This window comes from Salmo trutta, chromosome 23 (assembly GCF_901001165.1).
Source record: "Salmo trutta chromosome 23, fSalTru1.1, whole genome shotgun sequence".
NCBI classification, from domain to species: domain Eukaryota; kingdom Metazoa; phylum Chordata; class Actinopteri; order Salmoniformes; family Salmonidae; genus Salmo; species Salmo trutta.
Window position 1 is genome coordinate 1,773,441 of NC_042979.1, and position 16,448 is coordinate 1,789,888.

The following is a 16,448-nucleotide window of genomic DNA, read 5'->3' on the forward strand; positions in this document are numbered from 1 at the left end:
GCTGAATGAAAGCAAGTCCCCGCAGCCATGTTCCAACATCTAGTGGAAAGCCTTCCCAGAAGATTGAAGGCTGTTATAGCAGCAATGGGGGGACCAGCTCCTTGTTAATGCCCAGGAGTTTGGAATGAGATGTTTGACGAGCAGGTGTCTACATACTTTTGGTCATGTAGTGTAGGTTGTTTCAAAGGGCAATAGGCTGGGTTCGAACTAATGCCGACACTATAGACGCGTGCCGTAGGTTGCAGCATTACTGCTAGCACTAGCCAGGACAGACAAGGTTTTAAGACGCTGTGTTAGGGGCCAGAACATTTTCCTGGTCAGGTCTCATGGTATTGAATTCACAACTTGATTATTCCCTCTGGAGTAATTTGATGCTCGTCGTTGGAGTGCACCCAGCTGGCACATTTGGTTCCTTGGAGTTTGTTGGAATGTAAGTTTTGGGTTTTCCATTGGTTCTGGGAACGAAGCCATAAGCTTCTTGACAGGTAAAACAGATACATTTTTTTTAACGTTCTGAGATGGGCAGTGAACATTTCTCCTGTTCTAGGAGCCTACATTTTTAAGTTGCAGGGAGGTTCTGAAAATATTTTTTCCTGGGATGTTTTATTAACATTCTGAGAATGGTTATTTGTAGGTTTTTAAATAACTTCCCTAACTTCCACTGAATGTTTCAATAAGACTTTTAATAATACTGCTAGCTTAGTTTGGGTTGTTTTGAATTCCAAGCACAGATATGACACGTGTAAATTATTTTTGCTTAGACATTAATCATGCACACAATTCTTTTGTGACATGCCGTCAATGAGATTCAAACCTATACCTCTTCTGTCCTCATATCCAACGGAAGTAGTCCAATGTGCCACCGGGATGGAGCAAGCATGCCATGTTTTTGTTTTTACTCATACAAAGCTGTTAATGTTAGTCTATTCAAACAGACCCCATTTCAAAGGAAAAAAGCACTCATTAGTGGGCTCGACCGACATACCTGAAAACACTTAACAGGATAGAGTTATGTTGATGCTGAGAAGGGAATGCATATATTTTTGTTAGGTACATGTGTGAGAACTCCATCAGTCCTATTTATGATATTGTTTACAAAGATTATACCGTTTATAATTTTTTTTTAATTAATAATGATTTTTTTTAAATCAATTAGTATATTTGAGTTTAACCATAGTATTTGTTGTAATATTTGTTCTGTATTTTCGGGTGGATTAAACTGAAATTACAAGCGCTTTCTATGGCTTGTTTCAAAAATAGCTATATTTTGGAGATTATTTAATTTTCAAATAACAATGTGAGAGGGGTATTAAAAGGGGGGAAATGGCCATTCTTGGACATGGGGTAAGAAATTCTTACTAATCTACTTGAGAACCAGTTCGATTTAAGTGCAATGTTTGTATGACTCAAGCCTTTAGTGAGAGGTCTAATGCTTTAATATTTAATAATTTCTGCCCTCCGAATTCATATTCATTATATACAGTTGAAGTCGGAAACTTACATACACTTAGGTTGGAGTCATTAAAACTTGTTTTTCAACCACTCCACACATTTCTTGTTAACAAACTATAGTTTTGGCAAGTCGGTTAGGACGTCTACTTTGTGCATGACACAAGTAATTTTTCCAACAATTGTTTACAGACAGATTATTTCACTTATAATTCACTGTATCACAATTCCAGTGGGTCAGAAGTTTACACACACTAAGTTGACTGTGCCTTTAAACAGCTTGGAAAATTCCAGAAAATGATATCATGGCTTCAGAAGCTTCTGATAGGGTAATTGACATCATTTGAGTCAAACCTTCACAAGTCTGGTTCATCCTTGGGAGCAATTTCCAAACGCCTGAAGGTACCACGTTAATCTGTACAAACAATAGTACGCAAGTATAAACACCATGGGACCACACAGCCGTCATACCGCTCAGAAAGGAGACGCGTTCTGTCTCCTAGAGATTCATGTATTTTGGTGCAAAAAGTGCAAATCAATCCCAGAACATCAGCAAAGGACCTTGTGAAGATGCTTTAGGAAACGGGTACAAAAGTATCTATATCCACAGTAAAACGAGTCCTACATCGACATAACCTGAAAGGTCGCTGAGCAAGGAATAAGCGACTGCTCCAAAACCGGCATAAAAAAAAGCCAGACTACTGTTTGCAACTGTACATGGGGACAAAGATCGCACTTTTTGGAGAAATGTCCTCTTGTCTGATGAAACAAAAATAGAACTTTTTGGCCATAATGACCATCGTTATGTTTGGAGGAAAAAGGAGACGCTTGCAAGCCAAAGAACACCATCCCAACCGTGAAGCACGGGGGTGGCAGCATCATGTTGTGGGGGTGCTTTGCTGCAGGAGGGACTGGCGCACTTCACAAAATAGATGGCATCATGAGGTAGGAAAATTACGTGCATATATTGAAGCAAAATCTCAAGACATCAGTCAGGAAGTTAAAGCTTGGTCGCAAATGGGTCTTCCAAATGGACAATGACCCCAAGCATACTTCCAAAGTTGTGGCAAAATGGCTTTAGGACAACAAAGTTAAGGTATTGGAGTGGCTATCACAAAGACCTGACTTCAATCCTGTAGAAACTTGTGGGCAGAATTGAAAAAACGTGTACGAGCAAGGAGGCCTACAAACCTGACTCAGTTACACCAGATCTGTCTGGAGGAATGGGCCAAAATTCACCCAACTTATTGTGAGAGGCTTGTGGAAGGCTACCCGAAATGTTTTACCCAAGTTAAACAATTTAAAGGCATTGCTACCAAATACTAATTTAGTGTATGTAAACTTCTGACCCACTGGGAATGTGATGAAAGAAATAACAGCTGAAATAAATAATTCCCTCTACTATTATTCTGACATTTCATTCTTAAAATAAATTGGTGATCCTAACTGACCTGAGCCAGGGACTTTTTACTAGGGTTAAATGTCAGGAATTGTGAAAAACTGAGGTTAAATGTATTTGGCTAAGGTGTATGTAAACTTCCGACTTCAACTGTATATATTTACAAGCCCATTTAATTTAGTTTGGCTTGCCATTCCAAATAAAATGTAATATTTTTTGCTCATATAGTAAAAAAACAAGTCGCTAGGTGTAGGCAAGGTCATAAGCAAATAGGTGAACTAGGATATGACTAAAGAGTTCATCAGGGTGATTTTTCTTTCACATAGACGAGTATTTTAGTTTCCATGGTAGCAAGATCTTATCTATTTTTGCTAACTTTCTATTAAAATGTATTTTATTGAGATCATTTGTTTATTTTTGGCATATGAACACAGAGTATTATTGGTAAACTACACGGTAATGTAAAAGTTGTATATTTTAGTGATCCAATACGTAATGTAGCACTTTATCTAGATCCTCCAAGGCTGTGGACGGATCCAAATTGTGGATACATTTTATTTATTTTTTAAGAATCATCAGCCTACAATGACACCTTTGTTTTTATGCCCTGGATTTCTAGATCCCTGATTTTATTGTTGGATCTCATTTGAATAGCTGACATTTCGATGGTCATAACAAATAGATATGCCGATAGTGGACAACCTTGTTTTAATACTTTCTGAGAAGTCGCCATTATTTACTATTTTACACCTAGGGTTACTATACATTACTTTAGCCCATTGAAATTTTCCAGGCATTTATATATAAATTCCAGTCGTACTTTGTCAAAAGCCTTTTCAAAGTCAGCTGTGAATACCAGGCCTGGTTTCACAGATTTTTCATAGTGTTCTATTGTTTCCAGTACTTGTCTTATATTATCTCCAATGTATCGTCCATGTAAAAAAAACCTGTCTGATTAGGATGAATAATATCCGAAAAAACCTTTTTATTCAATGCGCTATGCATTTTGCTAGAATTTTTTGCATCACAACACTGAAGTGTAAGGGGCTTCCAATTTCTTTTATGGACTGGATCTTTATATTTCACACTTGAGCCCTGTTTCAGTAATAATGAAATCAGACTTTCTTGTTCTGTATCTGATAATCTACCATTTTTATAGAACTGGTTAAAACATGCTAATAACGGTGCTCTGAGTACATCAAAAAAGGTTTGGTATACCTCAACTGCCTAGAAGACCAGCATCCCTGAGTTGCCTCTTCACTGTTGACGATGAGACTGGTGTTTTGCGGGTACTATTTAATGAAGCTGCCAGTTGAGGACTTGTGAGGTGTCTGTTTCTCAAACTAAAAACTCTGTTTGTTTATAGTCCAATAATATATTTAAAACCATCCATCTACCTTGTGGATCTGTTTGAACAATTTGCACAGTCGGATCAAAATTATTGTTCATTAATATCATCACCCCTTTTCAGTTTCTTTTCCCATGGGAGACGTATATTTCGTCCCCCACCCAGTCCTTTTTCCACACAATTTCATCTAAATTTGTTGAATGAGTTTCCTGTAAACAAAATATATTATATTCCTTCTCTTTTAGCCAGGTAAATACTGATCATCTTTTCTTATTTTCTGCTAAGCCATTACAATTATAAATGGCAATGCTTATTTCACCATTTACCATAATGAGATACAAGTTTACATTTTATTTATCATAATATATGTTAATAAACTTACCATTAAAAAGTACCATAATGATTGAGTGTCCATATAGCTGTACCATGACATTTGCACTGCTACTAGGTAAACCTAGAATTGTTGATCTATGGGTCTTTAGCTAAGTCCAGCTAACCTTTTGATATGCTGATCATCATTACTTTTTTTACGTTTAGTTATGCTCATGTCAGTTATATTATTTGTTCTTCCTCTCTTATTAATAGATGGAGTCCAGACAGGCTATTTTAGGAAACTTTAGATTAGGCCTATAGTGTAATGCTAAAATAATGTAGCATATCAAATGAATTGACAAGGAAAGTTTGAAGGGGGAGATGAAGAGACAGCTATAGTATTACTAGTGATGTTGGTGATGTCATGATTATCCCAGCATGTGCCTTATTCCAGAGGAAGATTTGCATTGGATTAGATTTTCCTAAATGCCTCATGTAATTCTTTCTTTTTTAAATTCAGTTGAGTCTATGCCGGAAGCCTGGTGGTTTTTATTCTAGGCGTAAGGATATTTCAACATCATGTCTAAATGATAAAAGGCTACACTGATCACTCGTGCTTAGCTGCCAAAGTATAGGTGTCCCCAAAGGGTTAGTATTTAAATTGAGGTAATGTGATCATAATCATTATTTTAGCGATCCACGTTAGACGTCCCTCCTAGTCAAAAGGCTCTCGATCCTGCTGATGTGAACTGCTGGACAGTGCACTTGCATTTGATATGCATTTTTGGATAAGACGAGCTCAGTGAGGAATTGGGGATTCCCTGCTTTGCAATCTGTTCCCTACGTCAACAGCCACTGTCAGCCAGTTTCATTAAATAGACCTAGGCACTATACTTTTTTTATTGCACATTTAATTAAACTGATGATTTGGAGATGTTCAACTTCAATTAATTGGCACAAAACGGGCGTCAGACAATTTTTTTTTGTCTATGGCTTGCACAGACGTTGGCTTACTCTGGCTTACACAGATGTTGGTCGCCTAAATTGTAGTAGGCTAGGTCTAATATACAAACTAGCATATGAATGGTGGATTAATAGTCTATTAAGCCTATTAATTAACTTCTAATTTACACATCTCTGTCTTCACTGTTCCCTTCTTGCGCAATTCATGCATCTCCACTGGCCTCCACTGGCCATCTCTCTTCCATCTCTCTTCCATCTCTCTTCCATCTCTCTTCCATCTCTCTTCCATCTCTCTTCCATCTCTCTCTCTCTCTCTCTCTCTCTCTCTCTCTCTCTCTCTCTCTCTCTCTCTCTCTCTCTCTCTCTCTCTCTCTCTCTCTCTCTCTCTCTCTCTCTCTCTCTCTCTCTCTCTCTCTCTCTCTCTCTCTCTCTCTCTCTCTCTCTCTCTCTCTCTCTCTCTCTCTCTCTCTCTCTCTCTCTCTCTCTCTCTCTCTCTCTCTCTCTCTCTCTCTCTCTCTCTCTCTCTCTCTCTCTCTCTCTCTCTCTCTCTCTCTCTCTCTCTCTCTCTCTCTCTCTTCCATCCTCTCTCTCTCTCTCTCTCTTCCATCCTCTCTCTTCCATCCTCTTGCTGGCTCGAATCCCTGAGCTGAAAAGGTACAAATCTGTCATTCTGCCCCTGAGCAAGGCAGTTAACCCACTGTTCCCCGGGCCCCGAAGACGTGGATGTCGATTAAGGCAGCACCCCGCACCTCTGATTCAGAAAAGAAACATTTCAGTTGAATGCATTCAGTTGTACAACTTACTAGGTATCCCCTTTCCCTTTCATTTCCCTCTTTCTTCCTCTCTCTTACATCCTCTCTTCCTCTCTCTATTCCCCTATCTCTTCTTCCTCTCTTCTTCCTCTCTCTTCTTCCTCTCTCTTCTTCCTCTCTCTCTTCCATCCTCTTATACAGTGGGGGGGAAAAAAGTATTTTATCCCCTGCTGATTTTGTACGTTTGCCCACTGACAAAGAAAGGATCAGTCTATAATTTTAATGGTAGGTTTATTTGAACAGTTAGAGACAGAATAACAACAAAAATATCCAGAAAAACGCATGTCAGAAATGTTATAAATTGATTTGCATTTTAATGAGGGAAATAAGTATTTGACCCCCTCTCAATCAGAAAGATTTCTGGCTCCCAGGTGTCTTTTATACAGGTAACGAGCTGAGATTAGGAGCACACTCTTAAAGGGAGTGCTCCTAACCGCAGCTTGTTACCTGTAAAAAAAGACACCTGTCCACAGAAGCAATCAATCAATCAGATTCCAAACTCTCCACCATGGCCAAGACCAAAGAGCTCTCCAAGGATGTCAGGGACAAGATTGTAGACCTACACAAGGCTGGAATGGGCTACAAGACCATCGCCAAGCAGCTTGGTGAGAAGGTGACAACATTTGGTGCGATTATTCGCAAATGGAAGAAACACAAAAGAACTGTCAATATCCCTCGGCCTGGGGCTCCATGCCAGATCTCACCTCGTGGGGTTGCAATGATCATGAGAACGGTGAGGAATCAGCCCAGAACTACACGGGAGGATCTTGTCAATGATCTCAAGGCAGCTGGGACCATAGTCGCCAAGAAAACAATTGGTAACACACTACGCCGTGAAAGACTGAAATCCTGTATCGCCCGCAATGTCCCCCTGCTCAAGAAAGCACATATACATGCCCGTCTGAAGTTTGCCAATGAACATCTGAATGATTCAGAGGACAACTGGTGAAAGTGTTGTGGTCAGATGAGACCAAAATGGAGCTCTTTGACATCAACTCAACTCGCTGTGTTTGGAGGAGGAGGAATGCTGCCTATGACCCCAAGAACACCATCTCCACCGTCAAACATGGAGGTGGAAACATTATGCTTTGGGGGTGTTTTTCTGCTAAGGGGACAGGACAACTTCACCGCATCAAAGGGACGATGGATGGGGCCATGTGCCATCAAATCTTGGGTGAGAACCTCCTTCCCTCAGCCAGGGCATTGAAAATTGGTCGTGGATGGGTATTCCAGCATGACAATGACCCAAAACACACGGCCAAGGCAACAAAGGAGTGGCTCAAGAAGAAGCACATTAAGGTCCTGGAGTGGCCTAGCCAGTCTCCAGACCTTAATCCCATAGAAAATCTGTGGAGGTAGCTGAAGGTTCGAGTTGCCAAACGTCAGCCTCGAAACCTTAATGACTTGGAGAAGATCTGCAAAGAGGAGTGGGACAAAATCCCTCCTGAGATGTGTGCAAACCTGGTGGCCAACTACAAGAAACGTCTGACCTCTGTGATTGCCAACAAGGGTTTTGCCACCAAGTACTAAGTCATGTTTTGCAGAGGGGTCAAATACTTATTTCCCTCATTAAAATGCAAATTATTTTAACATTTTTGAATGTGTTTTTCTGGATTTTTTGTTGTTGTTGTTATTCTGTCTCTCACTGTTCAAATAAACCTACTATTAAAATTATAGACTGATCATTTCTTTGTAAGTGGGCATACGTACAAAATCAGCAGGGGATCAAATACTTTTTTCCCCCACTGTAGCTATTGAATCAGTAGCCTAACCCAATTCGTGTCCCAAAAGTAGCAATATAGTTGGTCACTTATTTTGAGCAATTACATTTATTTGAGGAAAGGGGCACCTTGCTCTTGCTTGCTGGATATAGAATAGGCTACTGCTTTCACAATGAACTGGCAGGGAAGTTACTCTGGTGTGATGTGATCACATTGGCTGGTGGTAAAAATGCAATAAACGGGTGTCTTCTGTTCTCCACACGCCCAATGTTTATGTTTATAAACACATGTATTATGTCAGCATGCCCAATGTTACAATGTTTCCAATCAAATGTATAAATTAAGTTTACGTTTTCCTATCAATTGAATTTGCATAAATATTGTGATTAGATGATAGCTGGGGTTAATGAATCAGGATCAAATCCTCTGATCTCCTCGAGCCCATTAATGATACAATGTTCATATTTGAAGATTGCCGAAAGGCCAGTCTCTTTGGGAAATGATAGGAGTGGAATGTAGTAGCTGAACAGAGACTGCAACCAGGCTAATGAGATACCAAGAAAATAATGTATATTTTTTCAAGTTCCTTAAATGTGTTCAAAAGCCAATCAACTATCCTACACCATTTCCAGGAGGTTGTGGGAAGGTTGTATGCAAAATAACCATAGGACAACCATGCTATCACCAAGCATTACCATATGGTTTTCAGAACATTATGTGCTAGCTGGGTATGGCCTAAATGAAGTAACCAAATGAAATACTTGTTCATGCAGGTATGTTTGATGTTATTTCATTGTTTGTTTTTCTTTGTTGTCATCTGATCCTCCTCCTCTAGGGAAGACATGCCAGATTGCCAACCCCTGTGCATCCAACCCCTGTGCCAACGGTGGACAGTGCTCACCCTTCGAGTCCCACTACATCTGCGCGTGCCTGCCCGCCTTTCATGGCCAGACCTGCAAGCAGGACGTCAATGAGTGTGCCCAGATGTCGTCACCCTGTCACAACGGGGGTATGTGTGTGAATGAGGTGGGCTCCTACCACTGCCGCTGCCCCCAGGAGTACACGGGTGCCAACTGCGAGACCCCCTACATGCCCTGCAGCCCCTCTCCCTGCCACAATGGGGGCACTTGTGTGCAGAAGGGGGACACCACCTATGACTGCAGCTGCCTGCCAGGTAACCCTTCACCCCTTTGCTCAAATCTATTAAAATACTTTATCTGTGCCTGTTTGAGCCTACCTGGCATTGACTTTTCAATCATTTGTGTTTACCAAAGAGGTACGTACTGTCAGGAATTGATTAATAGATAGCTGTTGTAGCTTGGATGTGATTGGTGGATATAGGGCATTGCTAGTCTCTGGTTTCTGCTGGCAGGATATTATTGCACAGACGTTTCCCAGCTAACACATTTAGTTCCTTGGAAGTTGTGGGAACGTATGTTTTTGGTTTCCCCATTGGTTCGGGGAATGAAACCATAAGTTTCCTGACCTGTAAAACTGAACTTTTTTAAATGTTCTGAAAACGTAAGGGAAAATTTTGCCTGTTCTGGGAACGTTAATTTATAGGTTGCTGGGAGATTCTGAAAACATGCCTTTAAATAGAACCATGAGGAAACCTGTAGGAAACGTTATGGTGAAGTACTGAAATTCCCACAGAAGAACGTTGTTTCTTAACGTTCTCTGAAATATTTTAGAACATTCTCAAAGTCAAACCAGTTGGAACATTCCTTGAATATTACCCCCAATTTTATTTGTTTGTCAGGTTCCTTAAATGTGTTGAGAATGTTCTAAGGCCAAGCAACTATCCTGCACCATTCCTAGAAAGTTGTGCAAAGGTTGTATGCAAAATAATCATAGGACAAGCACGCTCTCACCAAGCTCTAAGAAACATATGGTTCTACGAATGCTATGTGCTAGCTGGGTTCCCCCTGATAACTACTTACACACACACTCACACATGTTTTCTGTTTCCAAACGGTTTGACAAGCCAATTGTGATACCCCCTTGGTGGGAGAACTACAGTTGTAGAGCTATTGTGTAAGATAGTGATTAATGGTGGTTAGGGCTGTTATGGTGAAAGTATTACTGCCACACCGGCAGTCACACGTCCCGTGTGGCTCAGTTGGTAGAGCATGGTGTTTGCAACACCAGGGTTGTGGGTTCGATTCCCACGGGGGGCCAGTACGAAAAAAATTCAATGAAATGTATGCATTCACTACTGTAAGTCGCTCTGGATAAGAGCGTTTGCTAAATGACTAAAATGTAAATTCCACCTGACCGTTTAGTCACAGTAACTAGGCTTCTCCAAAACTGCGCTCTGATGCTGCTGGTGGTCATTAGTAGCCTACTAGTGCTTGCTAACTGCCAGTTGGTAATGGCCTGGTACTCGGTGATCTATTGTCCTTCTAATCACGCTGACATCAATACAAATGCAATCGAAAATCAAATCAAACACTTCATGAGAGCCCATGAGCTCATGTTGTGCAACATTTATATAGACTATGCAATTGAGTGGGAACAGATTTTTGATGGCCTTTACTAATAAGAGGATCCCATCAGCTTTCTGCAGGCTAGGCCTGCTATATTTATTTCTCAACTTTCCTAATATTAAGCACATTGCTTTCGCTTTACAACAGGAGTATAGCCTTCCTGGTAGGCATGAAAAGGAACCACTGGAAAAGCGTCCTCCATTCGCTATTTAAGTGCATTTTTTTCTTCCTGCTCTTGTTCTGACAGGTGCATGATAATGGTCTATTCTAAATCAAAAATAATTTCACCCATACAGTACCAGTCAAAAGTTTATACAAACCTACTCATTCAAGGGTTTTTCTTTATTTTTACTATTTTCTACATTGTATAATAATAGTGAAGACATCAAAACTATGAAATAACATATATGGAATCATGATGTAACCAAAAAAGTGTTAAACAAATCAAAATATATTTGAGATTCTTCAAAGTAGCCACTCTTTGCCTTGATGACAGCTTTGCACACTCTTGGAATTCTCTGAACCAGCTTCATGAGGAATACTTTAACAACATTCTTGAAGGAGTTCCCACATATGCTGAGCACTTGTTGGCTGCTTTTCCTTCACTCTGCGGTCCAACTCATCCCAAACCATCTCAATTGGGTTGAGGGACGGGTGATTGTGGAGGCCAGGTCATCTGATGCAACATCCAATTTTCACACGGGAATTGGATGTTGCATAACTTAGTTAATTAAATAAAGAAAATAAGTATACTTTTGGTTTTGTTATTTGTAAACCCAGGTTCCCTTTATTTAATATTAGGTTTTGGTTGATGATCTAAAAAAAATATGCAAAAAATGCAGAAAATCAGAAAGGGTGCAAATGCTTTTTCACAGCACTGTAGCCTATAGGCCTAGGACCCCTGGAACACAGTTAGAGAGCACATAGCCTACAGAGCCTAGTGAAACGTGTTCATCTAAGCCCAGTCATTGCGCAATTGCATTAGAAAATAGAGTTTTTGATGGCCACTATTTAAGTGATCCTAGGATTCTTTTGATGCTATATTTGTTGTTCAATTCTTAAAATTAAGCACATTAATCCGCTTTACAACTTGGCATACATAGGCGGCGCGTGAGTTTCAAGTTTGGGGAAGCAAATTTTCACCATAAAAATTCCCCTTAATAAAAAAGTATTCCATGCATTATCGCATTTGCAGACTTATGTAAGATAGCATACTGTTTGTAAAGTGATGAGTAGATTGGATGGTCATAATTTAGGCTAATAATATAACTCAACCACTGTTCGCAAAAAACAACCATTTCAATGCATAGCTGAGCACTTATAGTGTAGATTAGGCCTAGGCTATATCGGATACTGTACATTTCTTTCTTTGAATGGGAAAATGTTGCCTTTTTATAAACACATTTCATACAATTCTACTACACATTATATGACTGGAGACATTAGCATAATCTTTTTTATTCAACAAATTACAAGTTAGCCTACTCGACTGATACTGACAAATAGATACAAACAAAAACGACCATATAATAGGCCTAAGAGAAGGCGAGACAAAGAATATTACGTTCATCTAAACTGGAGGAGGAAATTGTAAAAAAACAACCTTTTAAGTAACACTGACCCAACAATGATGAATAGTGAATATGTTCTGTGCCAATAATATAGGCTATACTGTTGTTCGGTCAATTAAGTTGAGAATTTTGATAACTAAAAGACAGGTTAGTATTTTTATTGTGTTCTCTTTACAGCAATAACCATTTGCTTACCAAATTATGTTTTCCTGCATTGTATTATGAAATATTGTGATATGGCTGGCTTAGCCGCTCAACTTTTCAGACAGTCGCAACTCAACAATAATCTTCCCAAATTGCACGCGCTGCCTTTCCTTCTGACTGTAGGCACTATGATTTAAAACAATCCACTATGTATTTTTTTTAAGAAGCTACTGATCCAAATCATGCTTTAGTAGCCTATTTTGAATTATTTAATTTATTTCTGTTTTGACAGGAGTAGGCTAATTAACCTATCGCGCCTCAGACTGGGGCAAAGGTTCCCCTTCCAACAGAAAGTGCATTCGGAAAGTATTCAGACCCCTTGACTTTTTCCACATTTTGTTACATTACAGCCTTATTCTAAAATTGATTACATCGTTTTTCTCCCCCTTATCTAACTACACACAATACCCCAAAATGACAAAGCAAAAACTGGTTTCTAGACAGTTTTGCAAATGTATAGAAATAAAACATGTAATATCACATTTACATAAGTATTCAGGCCCTTTACTCAGTACTTTGTTGAAGCACCTTTGGCAACGTTAACAGCCTCAAGTCTTCTCGAGTATGACGCTACAAGCTTGGCACACCTGCATTTGGGGAGTTTCTCCCATTCTTCTCAAGCTCTGTCCGGTTGGATGGGGAGCGTCGCTGCACAACTATTTTCAGGTCTCTCCAGAGATGTTCAATCGGGTTCAAGTCCGGGCTCCGGCTGGGCCTCTCAAGGACATTCAGAGACTTGTCCCGAAGCCACTCCTGGGTTGTCTTGGCTGTGTACTTAGGGTCGTTGTCCTGTTGGAAGGGGAACCTTTGCCCAGTCTGAGGTCCTGAGTGCTCTTCATCAAGGATCTCTCTGTACTTTGCTCCGTTCATCTTTCCCTCGATCCTGATTCCTGACTAGACTCTCTGTCCCTGCCGCTGAAAAACGGGGATGGTGTAAGGTTTCCTCCAGATGTGACGCTTGGCATTCAGGACAAAAAGTTCAATATTGGTTTCATCAGACCAGAGAATCTTGTTTCTCATGGTCTGAGAGTCCTTCAGGTGCCTTTTGACAAACTCCAAGTGGGCTGAGGAGTGGCTTCCATCTGGCCACTTTACCATAAATTCCTGATTGGTGGAGTGCTGCAGAGATGGTTGTCCTTCTGGAAGGTTCTCCTATCTCCACAGAGGAACTCTAGAGCTCTTGGTCACCTCCCTCACCAAGGTCCTTCTCCCCTGATTGCTCAGTTTGTCCGGGAGGCCAGCTTTAGGAAGAGTCTTGCTGGTTCCAAACTTCTTCCATTTAAGAATGATGGAGGCCACTGTGTTCTTGGGGACCTTCAATGCTGCAGAAATGTGTTTTTAACCTTCCTCAGATCGGTGCCTCAACACAATCCTCAGAGCTCTACTGACAATTCCTTCGACCTCGTGGCTTAGTTTTTGCTCGGACATGTGCTGTCAACTGTGGGACTTTATATAGACAGGTGTGTGCCTTTCCAAATCATGTCCAATCAATTAAATAAACCACAGGTGGACTCCAATCAAGTTGTAGAAAGATCTCAAGGATGATCAATGGAAACAGGATGCACCTGAGCTCAATTTCGAATCTCATAACAAAGGGTCTGCATACTTATGTAAATAAGGTATTTCTGTTTTTTATGCTTAACAAATTTGCAAACATTTCTAAAAACCTGTTTTTGCTTTGTCAGTATGGGGTATTGTGTGTAGATTGATGAAAGATATACAGTTGAAGTCGGAAGTTTACATACACTTAGGTTGGAGTCATTAACTCGTTTTTCAACCACTCCACACATTTCTTGTTAACAAACTATAGTTTTGGCAAGTCGGTTAGGACATCTACTTTGTGTATGACACAAGTCATTTTTCCAACAATTGTTTACAGACAGATTATTTCACTTATAATTCACTGTATCACAATTCCAGTGGGTCAGAAGTTTACATACACTAAGTTGACTGTGCCTTTAAACAGCTTGAAAAATTCCCGAAAATTATGTCATAGCTTTAGAAGCTTCTTATAGGCTAATTGACATAATTTGAGTCAATTGGAGGTGTACCTGTGGATGTATTTCAAGGCCTACCTTCAAACTCAGTGCCTCTTTGCTTGACATCATGGGAAAATCAAAAGAAATCAGCCAAGACCTCAGAAAAAGAAATTGTAGACCTCTACAAGTCTGGTTCATCCTTGGGAGCAATTTCCAAATGCCTGAATGTACCACGTTCATCTGTACAAACAATGGTACGCAAGTATAAACACCATGGGACCACGCAGCCGTCATACCGCTCAGGAAGAAGACGTGTTCTGTCTCCTAGAGATGAACGTACTTTGGTGCATTAAGTGCAAATCAATCCCAGAACAACAGCAAAGGACCTTGTGAAGATGCTGGCTGGAGGAAACCGGTACAAAAGTATCTATATCCACAGTAAAACGAGTTCTATATCCACATAACCTGAAAGGCCGTTCGGCAAGGAAGAGGCCACTGCTCCAAAACCGCCATAAAAAATCCAGACTACGGTTTGCAACTGCACATGGGGACAAAGATCGTACTTTTTGGAGAAATGTCCTCTGGTCTGATGAAACAAAAATAGAACTGTTTGGCCATATTGAACATTGTTATGTTTGGCGGAAAAGGGGGGAGGCTTGCAAGCCAAAGAACACCATCCCAACCGTGAAGCGGCATCATGTTGTGGGGGTGCTTTGCTGCAGGAGGGACTGGTGCACTTCACAAAATAGATGGCATCATGAGGGAGTAGAATTATGTGCATATATTAAAGCAACATCTCAAGACATCAGTCAGGAAGTTAAAGCTTGGTCGCAAATGGATCTCCCAAATGGACAATGACCCCGAGCATACTTCCAAAGTTGTGGCAAAATGGCTTAAGGACAACAAACTCAAGGTATTGGAGTGGCCATCACAAAGCCCTGACCTCAATCCTATCGAAAATTTGTGGGCAGAACTGAAAAAGCGTGTGCGAGCAAGGGGGTCTACAAAACGGACTCAGTTACACCAGATCTGTCAGGAGAAATGGGCCAAAACTCACCCAACTTATTGTGGGAAGCTTGTGGAAGGCTACCCAAAACGTTTGACCCAAGTTAAACAATTTAAAGGCAATGCTACCAAATACTATTTGAGTGAATGTAAACTTCTGACCCACTGGGAATGTGATGAAAGAAATAAAAGCTGAAATAAATCATTCTCTCTACTATTATTCTGACATTTCACATTCTTAAAATAAAGTGGTGATCCTAACTGACCTAAGACATGGAATATTTACTAGGATTAAATGCAGTTGAAATGCATTTGGCTAAGGTGTATGTAAACTTACGACTTCAACTGTATATTGAATCAATTTTTAGAAAAGGCTGTAACATAACAAAATGTGGAAAAATTAAATGGTTTCCGAATGCACTGTCATTTTGGCAATTTAATTCAATTTGCTTTAGGAAAAGATTCCCCTAACCTTATGGACTTAGCGCCTATGCTTGCATATTAAAAACGTAGGCATATAGGAGGACCTGTTTCTTTGTTAACATAACACAGAATAGCTGCGTGTGCGCACTCCCTCGGAAATCTTTTGGAGAAAATATCCTTTCTATTTTATTCAGCTATGTTCAACTGTATTCTTCATCCTCTAAAATAATATACAATTCTAAACAAATCTTGTCTGTTAAATGAACTGTTTAGCCCACAGCCATATGACATAGCCAGATCAGGGCCTAACATAAGGACATCTCAGAATATTATATTCTGTTCTGTTCTGAAATAGAATAGAATAGATTTTCTTCATATCATGTTTCTTTAGACCTGTCTATAATAAATAATGGATTTATTGTGATGGTGTAGTCTATATTAAATGGATTCATGTAATTGTTCCAATGGTCTGCATCAGTGGTTTGTAGGCTATTCATGGTAGCCAGGAGATGCTAAATGTGTTTATGGTAATTATTGGTCAATTACCGTGTGGCCGGCAGTTATTTGCATGACAATCACCGGCTGACAAAATGTCATGACCGCCACAGCCCTAATGGTGGTTCATGCATGGTGGTTGTGTCTGTTTGTGGCTCTGCTGTGGAGTTCTGCATGCAGCTGCCGAGACTCGCTCATTCCCAGCGGCTCAGAAACAGACGGTATTCCCAGATTTTTCCTTCATTTGTGCCCTTATCAATCCCTTCCTCCTGATGATAGTG

At 40.2% G+C, this 16,448-nt stretch overlaps 1 protein-coding gene across 1 annotated transcript in view; it reads left to right on the top strand.

Moving 5' to 3' along the window:
• Window positions 1-16,448, top strand: part of LOC115159080 (neurogenic locus notch homolog protein 1) — a 76,918-nt gene that overhangs the window by 22,140 nt on the left and 38,330 nt on the right. Inside the window, exon 4 of the mRNA XM_029708456.1 lies at window positions 8,840-9,178. Coding sequence (XP_029564316.1) covers window positions 8,840-9,178 — 339 coding nt within the window. The remainder of the gene's footprint in view (window positions 1-8,839; window positions 9,179-16,448) is intronic.